General features: G+C 52.1%; 2 protein-coding genes and 1 pseudogene across 2 annotated transcripts; 1 reads left to right on the top strand and 2 right to left on the bottom strand.

Moving 5' to 3' along the window:
- Window positions 1–8,585: 8,585 nt before the first annotated feature.
- LOC136539327 (myb-related protein Zm38-like) lies at window positions 8,586–9,410 on the bottom strand (annotated as a pseudogene).
- Window positions 9,411–10,313: 903 nt separating this feature from the next.
- On the top strand, window positions 10,314–12,851 carry LOC136539326 (10 kDa chaperonin 1, chloroplastic-like). Its single transcript, XM_066531280.1, has 6 exons — window positions 10,314–10,549; window positions 10,662–10,712; window positions 11,721–11,786; window positions 11,873–11,920; window positions 12,382–12,411; window positions 12,524–12,851. The coding sequence occupies exons 1-6, from the start codon at window positions 10,409–10,411 to the stop codon at window positions 12,590–12,592; spliced, it is 405 nt and encodes a 134-aa protein (XP_066387377.1). The 5' UTR covers window positions 10,314–10,408; the 3' UTR covers window positions 12,593–12,851.
- Window positions 12,852–13,399: 548 nt separating this feature from the next.
- LOC136539324 (peroxidase 57-like) lies at window positions 13,400–14,539 on the bottom strand. Its single transcript, XM_066531279.1, has 3 exons — window positions 14,318–14,539; window positions 13,816–14,189; window positions 13,400–13,781 (listed from the first exon to the last, which is right to left on the bottom strand). The coding sequence occupies exons 1-3, from the start codon at window positions 14,537–14,539 to the stop codon at window positions 13,400–13,402; spliced, it is 978 nt and encodes a 325-aa protein (XP_066387376.1).
- Between the last annotated feature and the right edge of the window lie 4,159 nt (window positions 14,540–18,698).

Raw genomic sequence — 18,698 nt, 5'->3', positions numbered from 1 at the left:
CCATCTTGGTATCGTGGCAGCCCGACTCTTTCATGACCTGGTTGACGACCAGCTGAGAGTCGCCCCTGACGTCAAGGCGTCGGATGCCCAGCTCGATGGCGATTCGTAGGCCGTTGATGAGCGCTTCGTATTCTACAGTATTGTTTGATGAGGGAAAATGAAGCCGAACCATGTACCTCATGTGGACCCTGAGGGGGGATACAAAGACTAGTCCTGCTCCGGCGCCCTTCTTCATCAGCGATCCGTCGAAGTACATTATCCAGTACTCTTGATCGACAGCTGCTGGTGGCATCTGGACCTCGGTCCACTCCGCGATGAAGTCAGCCAGTGCCTGAGATTTGATCGCCGTTCGGGGGACATAAGAGATGCCCTGATCCATCAGCTCGAGTGCCCACTTTGCGGTTCTTCCCGTAGCATCATGGCTACGAACGACCTCGCCGAGGGGGAACGACATCACTACTGTCACGGGGTGTGACTCGAAGTAGTGGCGTAGCTTCCTTTTGGTGATGAGGACGGTGTAGAGGAGTTTCTGGATCTGGGAGTAGCGGGTTTTGGAGTCGGATAACACCTCGCTGATGAAATATACAGGGCGCTGCACCTTGAAGGCGTGCCCCTCTTCTTCTCGCTCTACTATTAAGGCGAAGCTAACCACTTGGGTGGTGGCTGAGATATATAGTAGGAGAGATTCTCCATCGCATGGAGGAACTAGGACCGGTGGCTTAGTTAAAAATTGTTTAACCATGTCAAGTGCTTCCTGAGCCTCGGCTGTCCACTCGAAGCGGTCATTTTTCTTCAGGAGTCGATAAAGGGGGAGTCCTCGTTCGCCGAGGCGTGAAATGAATCGACTGAGGGCGGCAAGGCACCCGGTGATCCGCTGAACCCCCTTTATGTTTTGGATCGGGCCCATCCTCGTGATGGCTGATATCTTCTCTGGGTTGGCTTCGATGCCACGCTCGGAGACGATAAAGCCGAGCAGCATGCCCCTCGGGACCCTGAAAACACATTTTTCGGGATTGAGCTTGATGTCGTTCGCCCGGAGTTTCGCAAAGGTGCGTTCAAGGTCGGCAACAAGGTGGTCAGCCCGCTTGGATTTGACTACGATGTCGTCGACATAGGCCTCAACGGTTCGCCCGATGAGATCTCCGAAGCAACTAAGCATACAGCGCTGGTACGTTGCCCCAGCGTTCTTCAAACCAAATGGCATTGAAACGTAGCAAAATGATCCGAAGGGCGTGATAAAAGATGTCGCGAGCTGGTCGGACTCTTTCATCGCGATCTGATGGTAGCCTGAGTATGCGTCTAGGAAACAGAGGGTTTCGCACCCCAAGGTGGAATCGACTATTTGGTCTATTCGTGGCAAAGGAAATGGATCCTTTGGACACACTTTGTTGAGGCCAGTATAATCAACACACATTCTCCATTTCCCGCTCTTTTTCCGAACAAGAACAGGATTTGCTAACCACTCTGGGTGGTACACTTCCTTAATGAATCCTGCGGCCAGTAGTTTGGCTATCTCCTCGCCGATGGCCCTGCGTTTCTCCTCGTCGAAGCGGCGCAGGCGTTGTTTCACCGGCTTGGAGCCAGGAAGGATTTGGAGAGTATGCTCAGCGACCTCCCTCGGGATGCCCGGCATATCCGAGGGTTTCCACGCAAAGATGTCCTTGTTGGCGTGGAGGAAGTCGACGAGTGCGCTTTCCTATGCGGAGGAGAGCGCGGTCCCGATTCGGACTTTTTTGCCCTCGGAGCTACTGGGATCCAAGAGGACGTCCCTAGAACCCTCTGCTGATTCGAACGATCCGGACGACTTCTTTGCATCGGGTGTCCCCTCACTGACCTCCTCCCTGAGGGTGACGAGCTCTTCGGATGCGATGACCGCGGATGCGTGTCTGCAGCATTCGACCTCGCACTCATAAGCGCGCTGGAAGGAGGTGCCGATGGTGATGATCCCACGGGGGCCCGGCATCTTCAGCTTCAGATATGTGTAATTGGGTACGGCCATGAACTTCGCGTAACATGGTCGCCCCAGAATGGCGTGGAAAGTCCCTGGGAACCCCACTACATCGAAGGTGAGGGTCTCAGTCCGGTAATTGGATTGATCCCCAAAAGTGACGGACAGGTCAATCTGCCCTAGTGGCATGGCTTGCCTTCCAGGTACGACGCCATGGAAAGGTGCTCGAATGGGACGGAGGTGCGTTCGGTCGACGCCCATCTCGTCGAGCGTCTTGGCGTACATGATGTTGAGGCCGCTGCCTCCATCCATCAGTACCTTGGTGAGCCGCATTGGACCGACGATCGGGTCGACAACAAGCGGATACCTTCCCGGGTGTGGGATGGCATCCGGATGGTCGGTCCGGTCGAAGGTTATGGCGGATTCCGACCACCGGAGATAAGCTGGCACAGCCGGTCCAGCGGTATAGACCTCTCGACGTGCGACCTTCTGGTGGCGCCTGGAGTCGTAGGCCGTTGATCCTCCGAAGATCATGAGGGCACCGGTTGGAGTTGGGAAGGTGTCGTCCTTCTCCTCCGTGTCATTAGTGGTGGGAACAGGCTCCTTCCCCTGCTCCTCCTTATTCAGGCCCCCAGCCAAGTATTTGCGCATAAGGCCGCATTCCTTGTATAGGTGCTTGGCCGGGAAGGCGTGGTTTGGGCATGGCCCCTCGAGCATTTTCTCGAAGTGGTTCGGAGGGCCCTCCGCGGGCTTCCGGCCACCTTTGCGGTCGGCAGCGGCCGCGAGTGAGTTGTCGCGCCGTTGCTTCTTATTTTTCCCTTTGGCGGGACGGTTGGAGGCGCCTTCGCTGGCGTCCTCATCCCGCCTTGTCTTTCCGTCGGAGCGATCAAAGATGGCTCCGACCGCCTCCTCTCCAGAGGCGTGACTGGTGGCGATGTCCAGGAGTTCCTTGGTAGTTCGCGGGCCCCTGCGTCCCAGCTTGTGGACCAGGGATTCGCAGGTCGTCCCAGACAGAAAGGCTCCTATTACGTCAGCGTCGGCGATGTTCGGGAGCTCATTGCACTGTCGGGAAAAGCGCCGGATGTACCCGCGGAGGGTTTCATCGGCCTTCTGACGGCAGTTCTTGAGGTCCCATGGGTTTCCAGGGCGTTTGTACGTGCCCTGGAAATTACCCACGAAGATCTCAGTCAGATCCGCCCAGCTCTGAATAGCATTGGACGGTAGGTGCTCCAGCCATGCTCGTGCCGAGTCGGCCAAGAACAACGGCAGATTGCGAATAATGAAGTCATCATCACTCGCACCACCGGCCTGACATGCAAGCCGATAGTCTTCGAGCCAAAGCCCGGGATTTGTTTCGCCGGAATATTTAGGAATGTTCGTAGGTGGTCGATACCTTAGAGGGAACGCAATGTTGAGGATGTGCCGGCCAAAGGCCTGAGGGCCTGGCAGGACGGGGCTCGGGCTTCGGTCCTCGTTGCTGTCGTAGCGCCCGCCACGTCGGGGATGATAGCCACGACGCGCTGCTTCTCCCTCGTCGCCGTGGGCACGTCTCCGGGCATTGATGATGCTGCGTACGTCGCGGCCACGACCGAGGCGTTGATGTACGGGGACGACGGAGGGCTGCCCGCCGGCTGGTGGTGTTTGGTGTACGGATGCGTCCTTGGTGGGACGCACTGAGGGTGCGCGCTGGCTGGTGTCGGGTTCGCGTCGTCGAGACAACGAACTTTCCGCCTGCTGCGCGGCTGCACGTTCGAGCAACGTGCGAATCTCCCGATAAGCGCGTCGATCCTCGGACGTCGTAGCCTCCGGGAGGCCATGCAGCAAGGCGGTTGCTGCGGCGATGTTCTGGCTGGCTCGAGCAAAGTGAGGAAAGGCCCCATCATCGGTGAGGATCCTTTGATGTACGGTGCGGGCTATGGCGCGCGCGCGCCCCCCGTCTTTGCGGCGTTCAATCTCACGATTGATGTCCGCGTATTCCCGTGCGAGCCCTTGCCCGGCCTCATCGATCTCTTGCTGACGAGCCCTTAGCTGCTCCATCCTCAGGCGAGATGGGGCTGTCCCTTCTTCCCCGGATCTGCTGTCAGGATTGTTTGTAGGGGTGGCCTCTTCCTTGGAGACGCTTTCGACGTGACCCTCGGGGGTCTGCGTCAAGTAGCATTCCCGGGAAGGGTGGTGGCTCCCCTTACTGGAATTTGAGCTAGAGAGCGATACAGGTTCCTCGTTGAGAAGCTCATAGAGGGTCTCCGTATCCCGCTCAATCGCCCCCACGAACTCGATGTCCGTGGGTGGTTGAACCACACGTAGCGCCAGAAGGAGGCCAGCGGTTGCCGCAACGTTGCGGAGACCGAACGGAAACGCTGTCGGGGCGCTCCATACGGACCCTTCCGGACACATGGTGGCGTTGTGAGAGGCCTCTTTGGGCGACGGGACTCCCCGGGAGTTGCCCGGTGGGCCCCTAAGCCTGAGACGGCTGAGGTTGATCGAAGGGGGAGATGGGGTGGCTGAGTGAGTCAGCGCCAGCTCTCCTCCTAGTGTGATGATGAAATCCAGGTCGCCGAAACGCACGGGTGCGCCCGGGGCCCAGGTGATTGCGTGGGTGGCCATCCGAGACCTGATTTGGAACGCGCAAAGCCCCTACCTGGCGCGCCAACTGTCGGTGTTTCGTACAAGCACCGGCAAGTAAATTTATAGTAATGCGCGTTAGGCTCGGATGGTGCGCTAAAGGACACAGGATTTATACTGGTTCGAGCGGAACGTCCCTACGTCCAGTTTGTTGCTGCTTGTGTTATTAGCACCGTAACGATCTGTAGTAAGGGATACAAACTGCCGAGAGAGGGACTGGTCCCAAGTCTCTGATCGAAGGATTGAAAGGTGGTCAAGAGCTTCGTAGCTGCTTGAATGTGTGTGAGTGCGTTCTATTGTTCGGTCCTCTTTTTTCCCGTCCCTTTGATGGAGGATGCGCCTCCCCTTTTATAGATGAAGGGGCTGGCTTTACAAGGGTGAGGGCTCCAGGATGCGTACTCTACTTAGCCTTGTGGCTCATGTCTACCTGATCAGGTCCCCCATTCTGATGAGTGCGAAGGAAGATAAGTGCTTACGATGTTGTCGATATCTCTGTAGGATGTCATATTAGTCACAGCATGCTGCCCCTAGGGTATGGGTTGTAGTACAGTGGTTTTGACTTAGGAGCCTCCCCCCAGCCTTGCTCCACACGCCTTCTGGTTCCCATGATTCTTGTTGGGAGAATTCGGGGTCAGGGTCCGGTGTAGCGCCGTGGCCAAGGCTCTCTGACTGGGAGGACCTGAGGGGTCGGGAAGAGGGCCCCCCGCTCCCTCGGGTCCACAGCGCGGTGATGGAGTATCCGTCGTTCGTGGAGATAGCAAATCCGTTCTTGGAGCGTAGCGGTTGTCGTATATCTTCGTTGGGTTCCGTGTCCTAGAGCTGAAGGCGGCGCCTACAACTCTACAGAGTGAGGTGCACGCACCTATAATACCTTTTGGGCTTTGCGGCGCCCGGAAGGGTCTAAAGCATCAGTCCTGTCGTTCCCTGGCAGTTCTTTTCCTGTCAGGGCGCAGGGTATGGTCGTTGGAGCCATGGTTGACCCGAACGTCTTGTCTCGTCCTGTACCCATCGTTATGAGGGATAGATATCGATCAGGGCGAGGCTCGTTCTGGGCCGTCGGGTGAGACGGAGGCCAATCCCTATCTCTTGGGCGAGACTAACCCTATCCCTCCGGGATCGGGCGAGGCGGAATCTATCCCTTAGCCTTCGGGCGAGACCGAGCCCGCCCTATAGGCGTCGGGCGAGACGGAGATTAGCCTTGAGCCTTTGGGGCGAGGCAGGGTTATCCTACAAAGGCGTCGGGTGAGGCTGACCCCACCCCTCCGGGATCGGGCGAGACGGAACTCATCCCTCAGCCCTCGGGCGAGACCGAGCCCGTCCTCAAGGCATCGGGCGAGACGGAGTTTATCCCTCGGCCCTCGGGCAAGACCGAGCCCGTCCCAAAGGTGTTGGGCGAGGTGGAACCGAACTCCTGTCACTCGAACAAGGGATGACATGGCGCCCTTATGCGTCCAGAAGTTTTTTATATTTGACGGTTATCGGTTCCACCTCCTGGGGTACCCTGGTATTAGGTCCCCGACACCCTAGATCTAGATCTACATGCATATGAAACATCCATAAAACTAACTAATTGTTCACTAAAATCAAGAAACATAGACCAAATAAGGGCATGATCTTGTTCCCCTACCTAATTTACCCAAGTACATTCAAAACTTGGGTCTAATTTGCTTCATAAGTAGCTCAAGCACCATAGAAGAGAGAGAAAAGCAAAACTCTAAATACTCACTAACCAACTATTAAAACTTCAAAAAAAGTATGGAATAGCCTTTTCTTACCTTCTACAACCTCTCCACCAAAGGATTTGAGACCAAAACCTTCCCCCCTTAGTAGAGTAATTTTTGGGAGGTGTCTAAGGCCTCCCCATCTTTCTTTCACGGGTTGGAGTGGTTAAAAAGACCTAAACAGTGGTTCAAAATACTGCCAATAATTTTGACGAAGGTAGGATTAAGGATGGCAATGGGGACCCAATACCCGACGGGTATTTGATCCATTAGGGGACGGGGATGGGATCATATCTTTACCCGCGAGGATCTAAATGGGCAAGAATCCATACCCGACGGGTATAGCGGGTACGGGAACGTTCCCTGTTTACCCGTCCCCGTTACCCGTTGGGGAACCCGACTATTTGAGCTGTCATGCGAGTATTAGACCCAAAGAAGCTCAACATAGATATTTTGGTCCAAATCTGAACAGTCATATATATAATTTGTGTGTTCTAGGAACCCTCGTTCAATTTTTCCTCACCATCTCCGCCAGCAGCACAAGCATGCCTGTCTCACGAGCGCTCGTGCCCCTCGCTTTCTCAGTTCGGTCTCTCTGCCACCTTTGCTCGTCCTCCTCGCAACCTCGCTCCTTCTCCTCGGCATCTCCGAGACTCCGACACTTATACCCGGGTGAAGAAGAAACGTCTCCGATTGCAAAGCTGCGACTCCAAGTGTCCTTGTTTATCGGATATGCAGTACCCGTCGGGTATCTGTTACCCGATCGATACCCGACGGGTACGGGGATGGGCAAGAATCTATACCCGAGACAGTTAATGGGGATGGGGACGGGATGAATTCTCCGTAGCGGGGAAGAGAACGTTCCGGCGATACCCGACGGGTATATACCCGTTGCCATCCTTAGGTAGGATTCAACGACAATCGACACCCTTACAGACGAAGGTGATGAAGGGTGCAATCTTGGGGTCGCTCAAATTTGATTTCTTGCCTCGCAATGCCATTGTACCTTGTTTTTTCTAAAGATTAGAGGGTTTTAATGCCTTCTTGCCTGGAGAAATTCGGTATACAAAAGGATGCCATGAACCCATGTCTCGATCTTTTTATTTTTGCTCTCCTGTTTGTTTTAGAGAGCCCTCAAACATAAAGATGGAGAGAATAGATAGAAAACTGTTGGAGTTTCCATACAAAGTTGTGAGGTTTTGGTAATAGTCAATTAGATCCTTCTTGTAACCTACATATGCAAATAGAGTAGATTTTTTTTAGAAAGTTCTAACAGTTGTTAAATCCTTCGTTAGAAAAAGTTAGGCAACATCTCATTCAAACTACTAGGTAACATTTTCAACTACAAGTTTTTTTTTTCAAAATTGTTGGGCAACATTTCAACCACTATTTTTTTTTCTTGAAAATTGTCAGACAACACTCTCCACAGTTGTTTAAGTATTTCTTCAAAATTATTGGCAGTATTTTGAACCACTGTTTAGGTCTTTTTATAAAAAATTCCATGCAACATTTGGACTAACTTCGTCAAATACAACACCAACATTTTTTGGTAAACACATATCCTAATCTAGACATGGAGGCAGAATGGCATATCCTGCATGGCCACACGGTACTGCGGTAGTAACACTCCATATGGAGAATATGTGGTGGTCCCTTCATCCCCAAAAGAGTATAGCTTTGGATTTCGTGTAGATCAAACTTTCTTAAATTTGATCAGATTTATAGGAACAACAACATTTCTGGCCCCATTCGCTGGTCTGAAACTTGGCTGAAAACACTGTTCCGGTTGGTTTGTTGTGAGAGAAAAACAATATTCGGCTGGTTTGATGAACAGTAACGCATGGGGGGAACCAGCCGGCTGGCTGAACCCGTCCAGACCAGCGAACGAGCCCTGTATCTCCAAATAAGTTTATTATAAAAATATTTAATAATTAATCTAATAATATCTATTATGTACCATAAATGTTAATAATTTATTATATATATTTCATAAAAGTAAAAAATATTTGACCTCGTGACACTTTTTGTGACATGGAGGGGTTAGTATAAAAGAAAGGATTAAGTTTATTTTTGGTCCATCAACTATTGTGTCGGTCTAATTTTAACCCTCAGCTATAAAACCGTCTAGTACCGGTACCCTAACTGTCAAAACCGTTCACTTTTAGCACCTGGCTGGGGGCAAAACTGTTTTGACCAACGTTGAGCGGTTTTGACACGCAACCTCCATCTCAGTGATATGTGGGGCCCATGCCTCAACGACTCAATCCCTTCCTCTCCATCCTCATGGCCTCGCGCACCTGGACGCCGTCCTGGGCGTGCTCGGCGACCTGTTGGCCACGCCGCGGGCCGCGGCGGCCCTCCACGACGCCGACGCCGACGACAACTTTGACCTCAAGTTGTTGCCTCCCCGGCGTGGAGGCTGAGGCGGTAGCACAGGCACAGTGGCTGCGAGGTGGGCGTGTCGGCCGCCGCCGCCGGTGATGGGCCCACGGACAATTCGAGGTTCAGGTCGGGGCATCGCGGCTCCCCCGCGCCGTTGCTGCTACCGGTGCTGCTACTGTCGCCGTCATCGGATGACGACTCCGCCGGTGATGGTAGCTTCACGACAAGCTTGATGGGGGCCGGGACGACGATGGGGTGCAGCAGCGCCGTCGCTGCCCGATGGTGCGCCGCGACGTCGGGAGACGCGGCAGCGTCGGCGCGGAGCGCTCGGTGCGTCTACGTGTCGATCCCGTGGGCCAGGAGCTTGTGCTTGATGTGCTTGTTCCAGTAGTTCTTGATCTCGTTGTCCGTCCGGCCCAGCAGCTGCCCGGTGATTAGAGACCACCTGCGGGTAGTAAAAGAGAAGAGCGAGTAGCATGTCAGACATAATCAATCGAAGGACGAAGCGCCCGGCCGCAAGGTAGACAGAAGGACACGGCGCCGGCCGCACGCTGACTACTAACTTGTTGCCGAGGAGGCTGTGGAGGCGGATGATGAGCTCGTCCTCGTCATCGGTGAAGTTGCCGCGCTTGAGGTTCGGGCAGAGGTAGTTCATCCACCGTAGCATGTAGCTCTTGCCACAACGCAGCAGCCCCGCCGCCTTGGGCAGCGAGCACCAGCACCCCTCCCCCGTGCGCCCGGATGTACGCCACCAGCCGCTCCACGACGCCGACGCCAACGCCGACCATGTCCTCGATGGCCTCCTCGTGCTCGCGGACGCATACGACACGTTCGGGTCGACGCTTCTCGCGGCGAAGCAGAGCGTGGCGGACACGCAGGCCGGCGCCCGACGCGGGGACGACACGATGGTCACCGCGTCGCTGCGAGCACACAGGCGGACCGAGAAGGAGCTGCACCGCCTCGCTGACTCGATGCGGAACGCCTCGACCTCGAGGCGTGCGGCGCCGGCGCCCAGCTCCGCGGACACTGAAGTGGTCAGCGTGGTGGCGGAGGCAGCCGTGGTCGCGGCGGAGGCCTCGGCGGTTGTCTTCTCCGGGTGTGCGGCCTTGTTGCCGAATGTGTTGGCCATGGTACAAACGGCGTCTTCGGCTTCGCACAGGCATGGCCGGTTGCTAGCGAGCCATGGCCGTGAGGATGGAGAGGGAGGGATTGAGTCAATGACGCATGTGCCCCACATGTCACTGAGAAGGAGGTTGCGTGTCAAAACCGCTCAACGTCGGTCAAAACAGCTTTGCCCCCGTCCAAGTGCTAAAAGTGAACGGTTTTGACAGTTGGGGTACTGATACTAGACGGTTTTATAGTTGAGAGTTAAAAATAGACCGATACAATAGTTGAGGGACCAAAAGTGGACTTAATTTTAAAAGACAACTTGCATCGTTCCAGACTTCCAGGACCATTGTTCTACGGAGCACCATCAGACATCACATCAGGCCCATTATTCCAGCAGGCCAGCACCAACCTTAATGTCGGGCCGAACCAAACGAAATCGATAGGAAGCTAAGCCCCTGCAAATCCTTAAGATTACAGCCCATTTCGAGATAAGGACCCAAAAAGAAACTATGGAAGTATCGAGAAGGAATCCATCCTCGTGCAAAAGCAGATAAGGGAGCGACGCAACGCAACCCAAGGGAAGAAACCTTCGTCCTTCACGCCTCCTCCAATTGTCTTCACTCCAATGGCGCTCTCCCTCCTCGCCGCCGTGTCTGCCTCGCCCTTCCTCCTAGCCGGCAGCGGCAGCAGCCGCAGGCCGCTAGGCCCTGCCCCCACCCGCCGGGCCGGACTGCGCGTGGCCGCGCTTAAGTACGACCCTGCCAAGGTGGGTGGGCTCGCTGCTGTGATCATGCGCTCTGGTTTCGAGTCTTCAAGGTCTTTCGGGTGGAATTCGTGGCATAAGTCTAACGGTGTGGTGCTTGTTTTTTGGGGGGCAGGTGGCGCCGCAGAACGACCGGGTGCTCGTCCGTCTCCAGCAGATCCCTGAGGTATCTCCGCTATCAATCGTGTCTCTTTACCGCTCCTATTTTGTTTTATTTAGATTTGTTTGTTGCTAATTGTTGGTTTGCTGCTCTCACTTCAACACTGAAAGTGGAATAAATCCTTAGATGTTCTTGTTTCAGTTTGCAAAGTAAGCACTCAGTGTAGGAACCATTGTATATCAGAAAATGCAGGGCTTGCTAATTTAAACTTTAGGAATTTCCATTATAAGTTGCAATGACAGAGACGTTAAATCTTTTGCCCCTTCTCAACTATTGTTGAACTTGACGAGACACATGAAGTTCAGTACTAAGGTGGCTTATTGCAGAGTAAAAATGTCAGGGCTTGTTGGATAAACCTATTCCCGATGTGGTTTGGACTGGATTGGGAGGTGTTGAAGGGAAAATTAGTTCATTTCCCTCTCCAATCTGTATTGGGAGGGAATGGGTATGTTCAAACAAGCCTAACCACGGTAAATGTATACCCTAAAGCCTTGTTTGGCTGGGCTCATATCCACCTCAATCCACATGTATTAGTGTGGATTGGAGTGAAAGATTAACTAATTTCTACCCCAATCCACTCCAATACACGTGGATTGAGATGGATACGAGTGTAGCCAAACAAGCCCTAAGTGCGGTAGTTACTCTGACTTTGAGAGCAACTCCCATCACTTGGGTTTTGAAATGTCTTAGGGAAGTCCGAGTTTATTTAAAAAGCGGTATAATTGATTCATTCAAGCTAACAAACATGCATTTCCCCCAACTATAATTACAGTATTCTGTTTACTGCACCACATAGAGATATTGCAGTACTCCTATCAATAGGTGTGGTTAGTTAGCAGGGCCCTGTCATTTAAAAATTTTAGAAGCAACTGCTGCACGCATCCTTTTCTATACCTGAATTACTGTACAATCCTGTGAAACTGTATACAGGAGTGCACATGTATCTGCTGAAGTTTTAGAAGTTGATACTTCTGTATAGTTGTTTATTCTGACAAAACTGTTTTATTCGTGCAGAAATCTGCTGGTGGTTTATTGCTACCGAAATCTGCTGTTAAGTTTGAGAGATATCTGATGGGTGAGGTGAGATCTTAAAGGCACTACTATCTGTTTCTGTAATTGTTAATTTTTCAGGATATAGTGTCACCACAATGTATTGTTCATGCTAGATTCTATCGGTCGGTGCTGATGTTAGTGAAGTTGAGGCTGGGAAAAAGGTAAGCAACATTTTGTGACTTACTCTTATTGACGCATGGCCAAATGCTCACTGGTGCCAACAAGAAGCATTTTGTGCTTTGCATGTGAAGTTTGTTTATACTTTAGAGAACAATCTATCATATTTACTTGAGTAGATTGACTGAACAATCTAGCTGTACTGTAATTATTTAAATGAATGGACTATGGTTACTTGAGTAGATTGAAGAGTGGTTATGTTTCTGAAACAAATACATTGTGCTAATTTGTAAGCTGCTACCATTATGACATTGTCTGCTATGAAATCTGCCTGTCATGCTGAAAATAGACATGCTTTATTTTTGTTTTCTATCCTTGTCTATTTTGCCCTGCAATGGATATTGTTATTGTCTCAATTCTTACAGTTTGCATAGTCCGTCGAATGTACTTTTACCGAAGTACAATGCTCATAATTTAGAATACTCTAACCAGTTTGCACTTGCAGGTTCTCTTCTCAGACATCAATGCTTATGAGGTAACTGACTGATTTCTTCTTAATGATTTTCTTTCTTTCTTTTTTGGCCTTGCCCTGTGCCTTACATTTTTTGATTCAATCAACTTAGCTGACTTAGCTCACTGTGTTGTAGGTGGACCTTGGTACCGATGAGAAGCATTGCTTCTGCCGTGAGTCAGATTTGTTAGCTGTAGTTGAATGAATTTTACCATGAAAATTTCGGACTTACCTTCCAATGCTCCAACTGCATGGACTTATCTTGCCCCTACTTTGTTGTATGCCATTTGGATGTTCGTGAATTCAGCTTCTAGATGAGTTTTAGTTACCATTAAATTTTGGCCGCCATAAACTGGAATTATGTTAATGCCCCTTTTCTTTATAGCACGCTCTCATAAAGTGCTCAGATATGGATACGAAGATGCGTGAACCGAACTTGAAAGTTGAAATGGTTACATGGTTCATCTGGTGTTTGTGCTTCTGAACATTCTTTAAGCAATATCGTAAATAAAAACTTCAACTAGGAACTGCAGGTTTTATTGTGCTGACTAGTCTCATTCGATTGGTTTGAAATTTATTGTTTTGTGTTTGTCGTCCCCATTGCTCAGCCAGAGTTTATTCAGTGCCTGTCCAACACCATGGACTCTCATGTATATACCGATTACGGAGGATATAAGGAAAAAGAGGGCCACAGTTCGGAACCTCGGACATGTGATCAGGAATGATGAGGAAAACAAAAACAAACAGTTTGTTCATTGCTACTCAAAGGAGCCGGAGCTTGGTCATACAAATGGTACATTCATCCATCGTATACGTATGTTATTACAAAAAAAATGGTGAAATTAAAAAAAAGGAATGGATTGAAAATCATACAAAGTTGATCAAAAGGAGGAAATACCAAGAAGCAGTACCAGGCATTTCGGTTCATCAAAGATTCAAAGGAAGAGGAAATTAAGTAAACGGATTAATAAATAGAGAAGAAGAGCCGACAGTGGAGGTACGGGTGTTCTGGTCAGTTGAACCTGCTGCAGACCTTTCGAATCTCTCCCTGCACGCCAGTGAGCACGTTGACCTCGCTGAGCTTAACGAGAACCTTGGCGAACTCCGACTGGAAGAGGGCAGCGTTGCTGGCGAGCTGGTCGACGATCCAGCGCGTAGAGCCGTCGCTGTAGAGGTTCTGATCGACGGAGAGCACGGCGCGTTTTTGCTGCAGGTTCTTGTAGTAGTGGTTGTCCACCTTGAGCGCGCTCCACTGATCGTCCAGGAACACGGCGTTGCCGTCCGACGAGGACACGTTGGGACACACCCACTTCTTGTACACGGACGCGGTGGCCGGGTCCATGCCTGGGTCGGTCGCGCTGGGTTTGCCGCCGTACCCGTACAGTCTGCTGCTGCTGTTGATCATGTTCGCTTGGTTTATAAGTCGACTGATGCTGTTTTGATGCTGTTTTATTGTGAGAGCCTAGCAGCGCCATTGCTTCGATCGCGTTCATCCCCAGCCTGCCGTAGTCGGCGACCGCCTGCGCCGCCGTGTAGTCCGGAGCCGGGAGCCTGACGTCGGAGGCTCGAGACTGCCGGCGGTCCCTGCGCCCCGTGCGCACCGCGTACGCCGGTCCCCCGGCCTGCGCGACCGCGTCCCTGGTGGCGAGGATCTGGATGTCGGAGCAGGACACCACGCCGGGGCACCTCCCCTCCAGCGCCGTTTTGATGGCTGCGATGAGATCGTAGCCTTTGACGCTCAGGTTGGGTGCCGCCGTCTTCTCCGTGCCGGGGCCGTCGATCAGCAGACTACCATCGCATCCCTGCAATCTCAACCAGTTGGGGCATACGTTAACCACCGTAAGTACACGTACTTTTTTTTTGAGGTACTTGTGATCACGCACAGACGCACGGCACGTGCATGGTCCGATCAGCTAATCTATATACGTACATTGACGGCGCACTCGTGGAACTGCATGCGGAGGAGGTAGGCAACGATGGGGGCGTCGCGGGCGAAGCGGGCCTTCACGATGCCCTGCACCACCGCCTCCATGTCGCTGCCGTTGCACTTGCCTTTGTAGAACCCGTACTGCAGCTGTGCGCTGCCACCAGCGGCGAGCGCTAGCATCGCCGTTAGAGCCGCCGCACTGAAGCGCGCTGCTGGAGAGGCCATTATTGTCTCTTCGCCACTATACTGGCACAAGGTACGTACTGCTTTTGGCCTCTCTTAGATGCTCACTCAGATCAGGGCGGTGAGGTGAGATGCAAATGGCGAATGCCCAGGCCCATTTAATTTATAGGTGATCGGGAGATGATACCGGAGTACGTAATCGAGGTCAGTTGTTGTTGTTTACTAGTCATCCGTCACGGAGATCACGTATACGCAATATGTTGATTGAACAGTATGAATGGACCAGCTAGATTGGTTCCATGTTGATTTGCACTACTAAACTCACCCACTACATCGTTGTTCAGTAACACAGCTAGCACAGCACTCAGATTTTTTTTTTAGAAAGGACAGTAAAAGTTTTACCGCACATTTTATGAGACGGTAGAAAAAGAAAAAAAGAGATTTACAAAATATTTACAACCCGACCACTATTGGGAACTCTACTTCAACCAAACTGGAAATTACTAGCAGTGCCGAAAAAAGAAGCCAAGAAAGAAACACTGAGCGCCAAGGCTTCTGGCCTTGGAAAAAGAAAAAACTTGCACGCCACACCGTGACTCGGCCACAGGAGGTATACTTCTAGAGGCTGCAGCCGTAGCTGGTGCCTGTCCATATTGCATAATGTCCAGTTTTTTCGACCACCGACCAGTAAATTTGTATTTACGCGTCTAACTTGGATGGTATGCTCGGATGATACAAGAGTTTATACTGGTTCGGACGGAATGTCCCTATGTCCAGTTCGCTACCGCTCATGTTATCGGCACTTGGTTTGCAGTAGAGGTTACAAACATGCGAGAGAGGAAAAGAACCCCAAGTCTCTGGTGGAAGGAGTGAACGGATGCTGAGAGCTCGATTGCTACTCAGCCGTGTACTCGTGTCATACTCTTGTGTTTTTATCTCCTGGCCTGGCCCCCCGGTAGAGGTGCCATACTTCCCCTTTTATAGGCGAAATGAAAACGCCGGTTATAGAGGAGGAAAATGAGAAGAACGAGAGAGAAGAAGGCTTCTAGGATCGCCGGGTCCTTCTTCTCCTTTATGCAGGTCTCACCGATCCTGTAAATATCAACAGGGATGGTTCCACATCGCGGCCCTGTTCGTCACTGGTGCCATGTGCAGGCGTCATCTGCCGGTCATGGCGTTCAATTCCGCCCCGACGGGCGTCGTGGTGAACTGACGCGCCTGTCAGCGTTCGTACGAGGGTTAAGTAGAACAGCACCGGCACGTCCAACACTGTTTTTGATGTGAATCCTTAGGTATGACCTGTCATGGCCATAGGTTACATCGAGGCGTGCCAGTCTCTTCCCTGGTGTCAGAGTTTGGACCCAGGCTCATACGCCTGGACCTGGAGTGGTTGGCGGCGGTATGGGTCCCCGTCAGACGAGACAGAAACCACGTCCTTGGGGTCGGGCGAGACGGAGCCCGTACCCAAGGGGTCGGGCGAGACAGAGCCCGTGGCCTTAGGCAAGACAGAAATTGCGTCCTTGCAGTAGAGCAAGACGGAGCCCGCACCCAAGGGGTCGGGCGAGACGAAGCCCGCAGCCTTGGACGAGACCCCCATGGCCTTGAGGTCGGGTAAGACGGAAACCGCATCTTTGGGGTCGGGCGAGACGGAGCCCGTGGCCTCGGGCGAGACCCTGTGGCCTCGAGGCCGGGTGAGACGGAGCCCGCACCCAAGGGGTCGGGTGAGACAGAGCCCACGGCCTCGAGGTCGGGCGAGACGGAGCCCGTACCCAAGGGGGTGGGTGAGACAGAGCTCGCACCCAAGGGGTTGGGCGAGACGGAGCCCGCAGCCTCGAGGTCGGGCGAGACGGAGCCTGCGGCCTTAGGGTCAGGCGAGACCTTTTAATACATCTTCCTCTATCTAGAGAAGTCAGCGTGGGTGCTAACTTGCTTGCTTTGGGTATCCCTAATATCGATGCCCGACAGTAGCCCCTGAGCCTACGGAGGAGTAGAATACTCCTTTGGAGGCTTTTCCAGATGGGAGGACTATGAGGGCCTTAGCCTTCTTTTTTAGCCCATGGCGTGTCCTAGTAGGACGGTGGTTCCCTTTTGTCACGATCGATCTTCTTGGGGGCATGTAACCGTAGGATTAGGGAGGTTGAAAAGATTTTTCTTGATTCCGGTCCCCTAGGATCGGATTGGTCCATCATCATACTGCAACAACGCATTCGGTCTCCTTGCGAGTCCAACTTTCCTCAAGCCCCCGCGCGTAGTAGGGGTCCGGTCGAGGGTCGCCTTGTCTTTGTGATCGTCGTCCCTCAAGCATTTTTTTGATAAAACAGAGGGGCTGAGCCATGCCACATTTTTCCTCGATGGACGAAACATGGTGCTCGGTGAGCTGTTAATGGGCTAGTCCAAGTGGGGCCCCAGCTTCTTGTTTGTGGGGGTCCAGCATGGGTCAGCTGGTGACCGACTCTAGATTCTCAGTGGCCAATCCATATAGTTCTCGGGTCCGTTCGACCGGTTCCGATGGCTCGTTGCCTTTCTTCGAGGAAAAACCATGGACTAGGAACCGACCAAGACTCGAACATAGGTCGGGATGCCCGTGGCACTCGTGCGCCCGTGTAGTGGTCACTAGTGGGCCCATCCCTTTCCACCCCTCACTCTAAGGGCGCCCGGGAATGGCTGTGAACCCGTCGGAGGGCCAGCCTTCGAACTCATGGGCCTAAATAGGTCGTAGGAGCGTTTTCAGCCCTGTATCCCACCTTACCTACGACGGTTCTTGGCCCATTGGACGGGCGAACTGTCATCCAGCGTATCCTTCGAGGGCGTGGCTAGAGATAGCATGCACGATCTTCTGAGGGAGGTGATGTGACGCGGCGCAACGGGCACATGAATCTAGGCGAACGGTTCATCTTCTCGCCCTGCTCTGCCCTATAAATAGCGGCCTCCCCCTTTGCGTTCTTGCACACCAAAAGTACAGCCTCACCTTCTCCGTTTCTCCATCCCCATCGTTCGTGTAACACCCTAGGTGTTAAGCATGCATTTGGCATTGACATTGCATGAGCACAAGCATCATTGATCATTTATGAGCATGAGCATCTTAAATTTTATCTCTAGGATTGCTTATATCACATGTGTTTGTTACTAAATGCTTTACACATGCTAGGATTTACATGTGACAAATGTATAAAATGTTTGTGGGACCTTTGGAGTACCTTAAACATGTTTAGAATGTCACATGGAACAACTCTGGTATTCATGACTTGGACCCATTTGGCCTCTAAGTCATGGTTATAGTGTAGGCTTTCATTTTCAAGTTGTATGTTTGACCTAAGTTGAACTATAGCATAGAGTGTTTTTATGGCAGTGCCCTCTTAAGTAAAGTTGTAGTAATTCGCTAGAGTAACAACTTTTATTTTTGGGTCAAGGTCTAATTTAGTGCATAGCATACTAAAAAATAGCTCACAAGTTTCAACAAAATGTTGTTTTGGACTTGCAAAATTTTTCTTAGTCTTAATGCTGTTTGTAGTTTCAATTTACCTCACTTTGGAGCAATGTAGTTTGATAACCAGTGAGAATTAGATGATGGTTCTTAAAGTAAAGTTGGAGATCTCATGTAGCTCTACAACTTTCATTAAGGAAGTTTTTACTAATTTGCAACAGATTAGGAGTAATTGGATCACCAATTCACGCTGTCAGTTGGCGAAGGCAGCACCTGAACCGCGCCCGCGCGCCCGGCAGTGGCTGATCGGCCACAGGCCATGGCTGCCACATGGTGGCCGTACGTCGGCGTTGGCCTGGCCTGTTAGGCCAACGCACGCACTTAAGCGCCGCGCACCCACCATTCACTCCACTCACATGCCTTTGCCTCCTCCTGCTCTCTCCACCTCACCGCAACACTACGTCAAGCTTGCCGAGCACCACCGTAGCTCCATCACAGTTGCTCACCACCGATGTGGCTCCACCGGCTGATTCATCTCAGTCATAGCTTCTACGCCATCACATCCACCTCCTCGAGCCACCAACACCACCTATTGAACCCAGGTAGAGCGTCATTTCACCTTGCTGTGGTCGCCGCCATCACCGGAGCGCCGCCGCGTTCGTGGCTCATCGTGGCTCCACCGTTCCGCCTCACCACATGCCTTTGTTTTCTTTGGTCTAGCACTGTGCTAGGGTCTAGTAGCTTAGGCCAAAATTAGGGATGACGCTACCACATGAC

This window comes from Miscanthus floridulus, chromosome 2 (genome assembly GCF_019320115.1).
Source record: "Miscanthus floridulus cultivar M001 chromosome 2, ASM1932011v1, whole genome shotgun sequence".
Classification (NCBI taxonomy): domain Eukaryota; kingdom Viridiplantae; phylum Streptophyta; class Magnoliopsida; order Poales; family Poaceae; genus Miscanthus; species Miscanthus floridulus.
This window is presented reverse-complemented; position numbering and strand designations above follow the sequence as displayed.

Coding starts and splice junctions, on each gene's coding strand:
- LOC136539324 (XM_066531279.1), bottom strand. CDS start 14,539: ATGGCCTCTCCAGCAGCGCGCTTCAGTGCGGCGGCTCTAACGGCGATG. Junction 14,190..14,317: donor TCCACGAGTGCGCCGTCAAT/GTACGTATATAG, acceptor TTGAGATTGCAG/GGATGCGATGGTAGTCTGCT. Junction 13,782..13,815: donor ACAGCATCAAAACAGCATCA/GTCGACTTATAA, acceptor CATGATCAACAG/CAGCAGCAGACTGTACGGGT.
- LOC136539326 (XM_066531280.1), top strand. CDS start 10,409: ATGGCGCTCTCCCTCCTCGCCGCCGTGTCTGCCTCGCCCTTCCTCCTA. Junction 11,787..11,872: donor AGAGATATCTGATGGGTGAG/GTGAGATCTTAA, acceptor TGTTCATGCTAG/ATTCTATCGGTCGGTGCTGA. Junction 11,921..12,381: donor AAGTTGAGGCTGGGAAAAAG/GTAAGCAACATT, acceptor TTGCACTTGCAG/GTTCTCTTCTCAGACATCAA.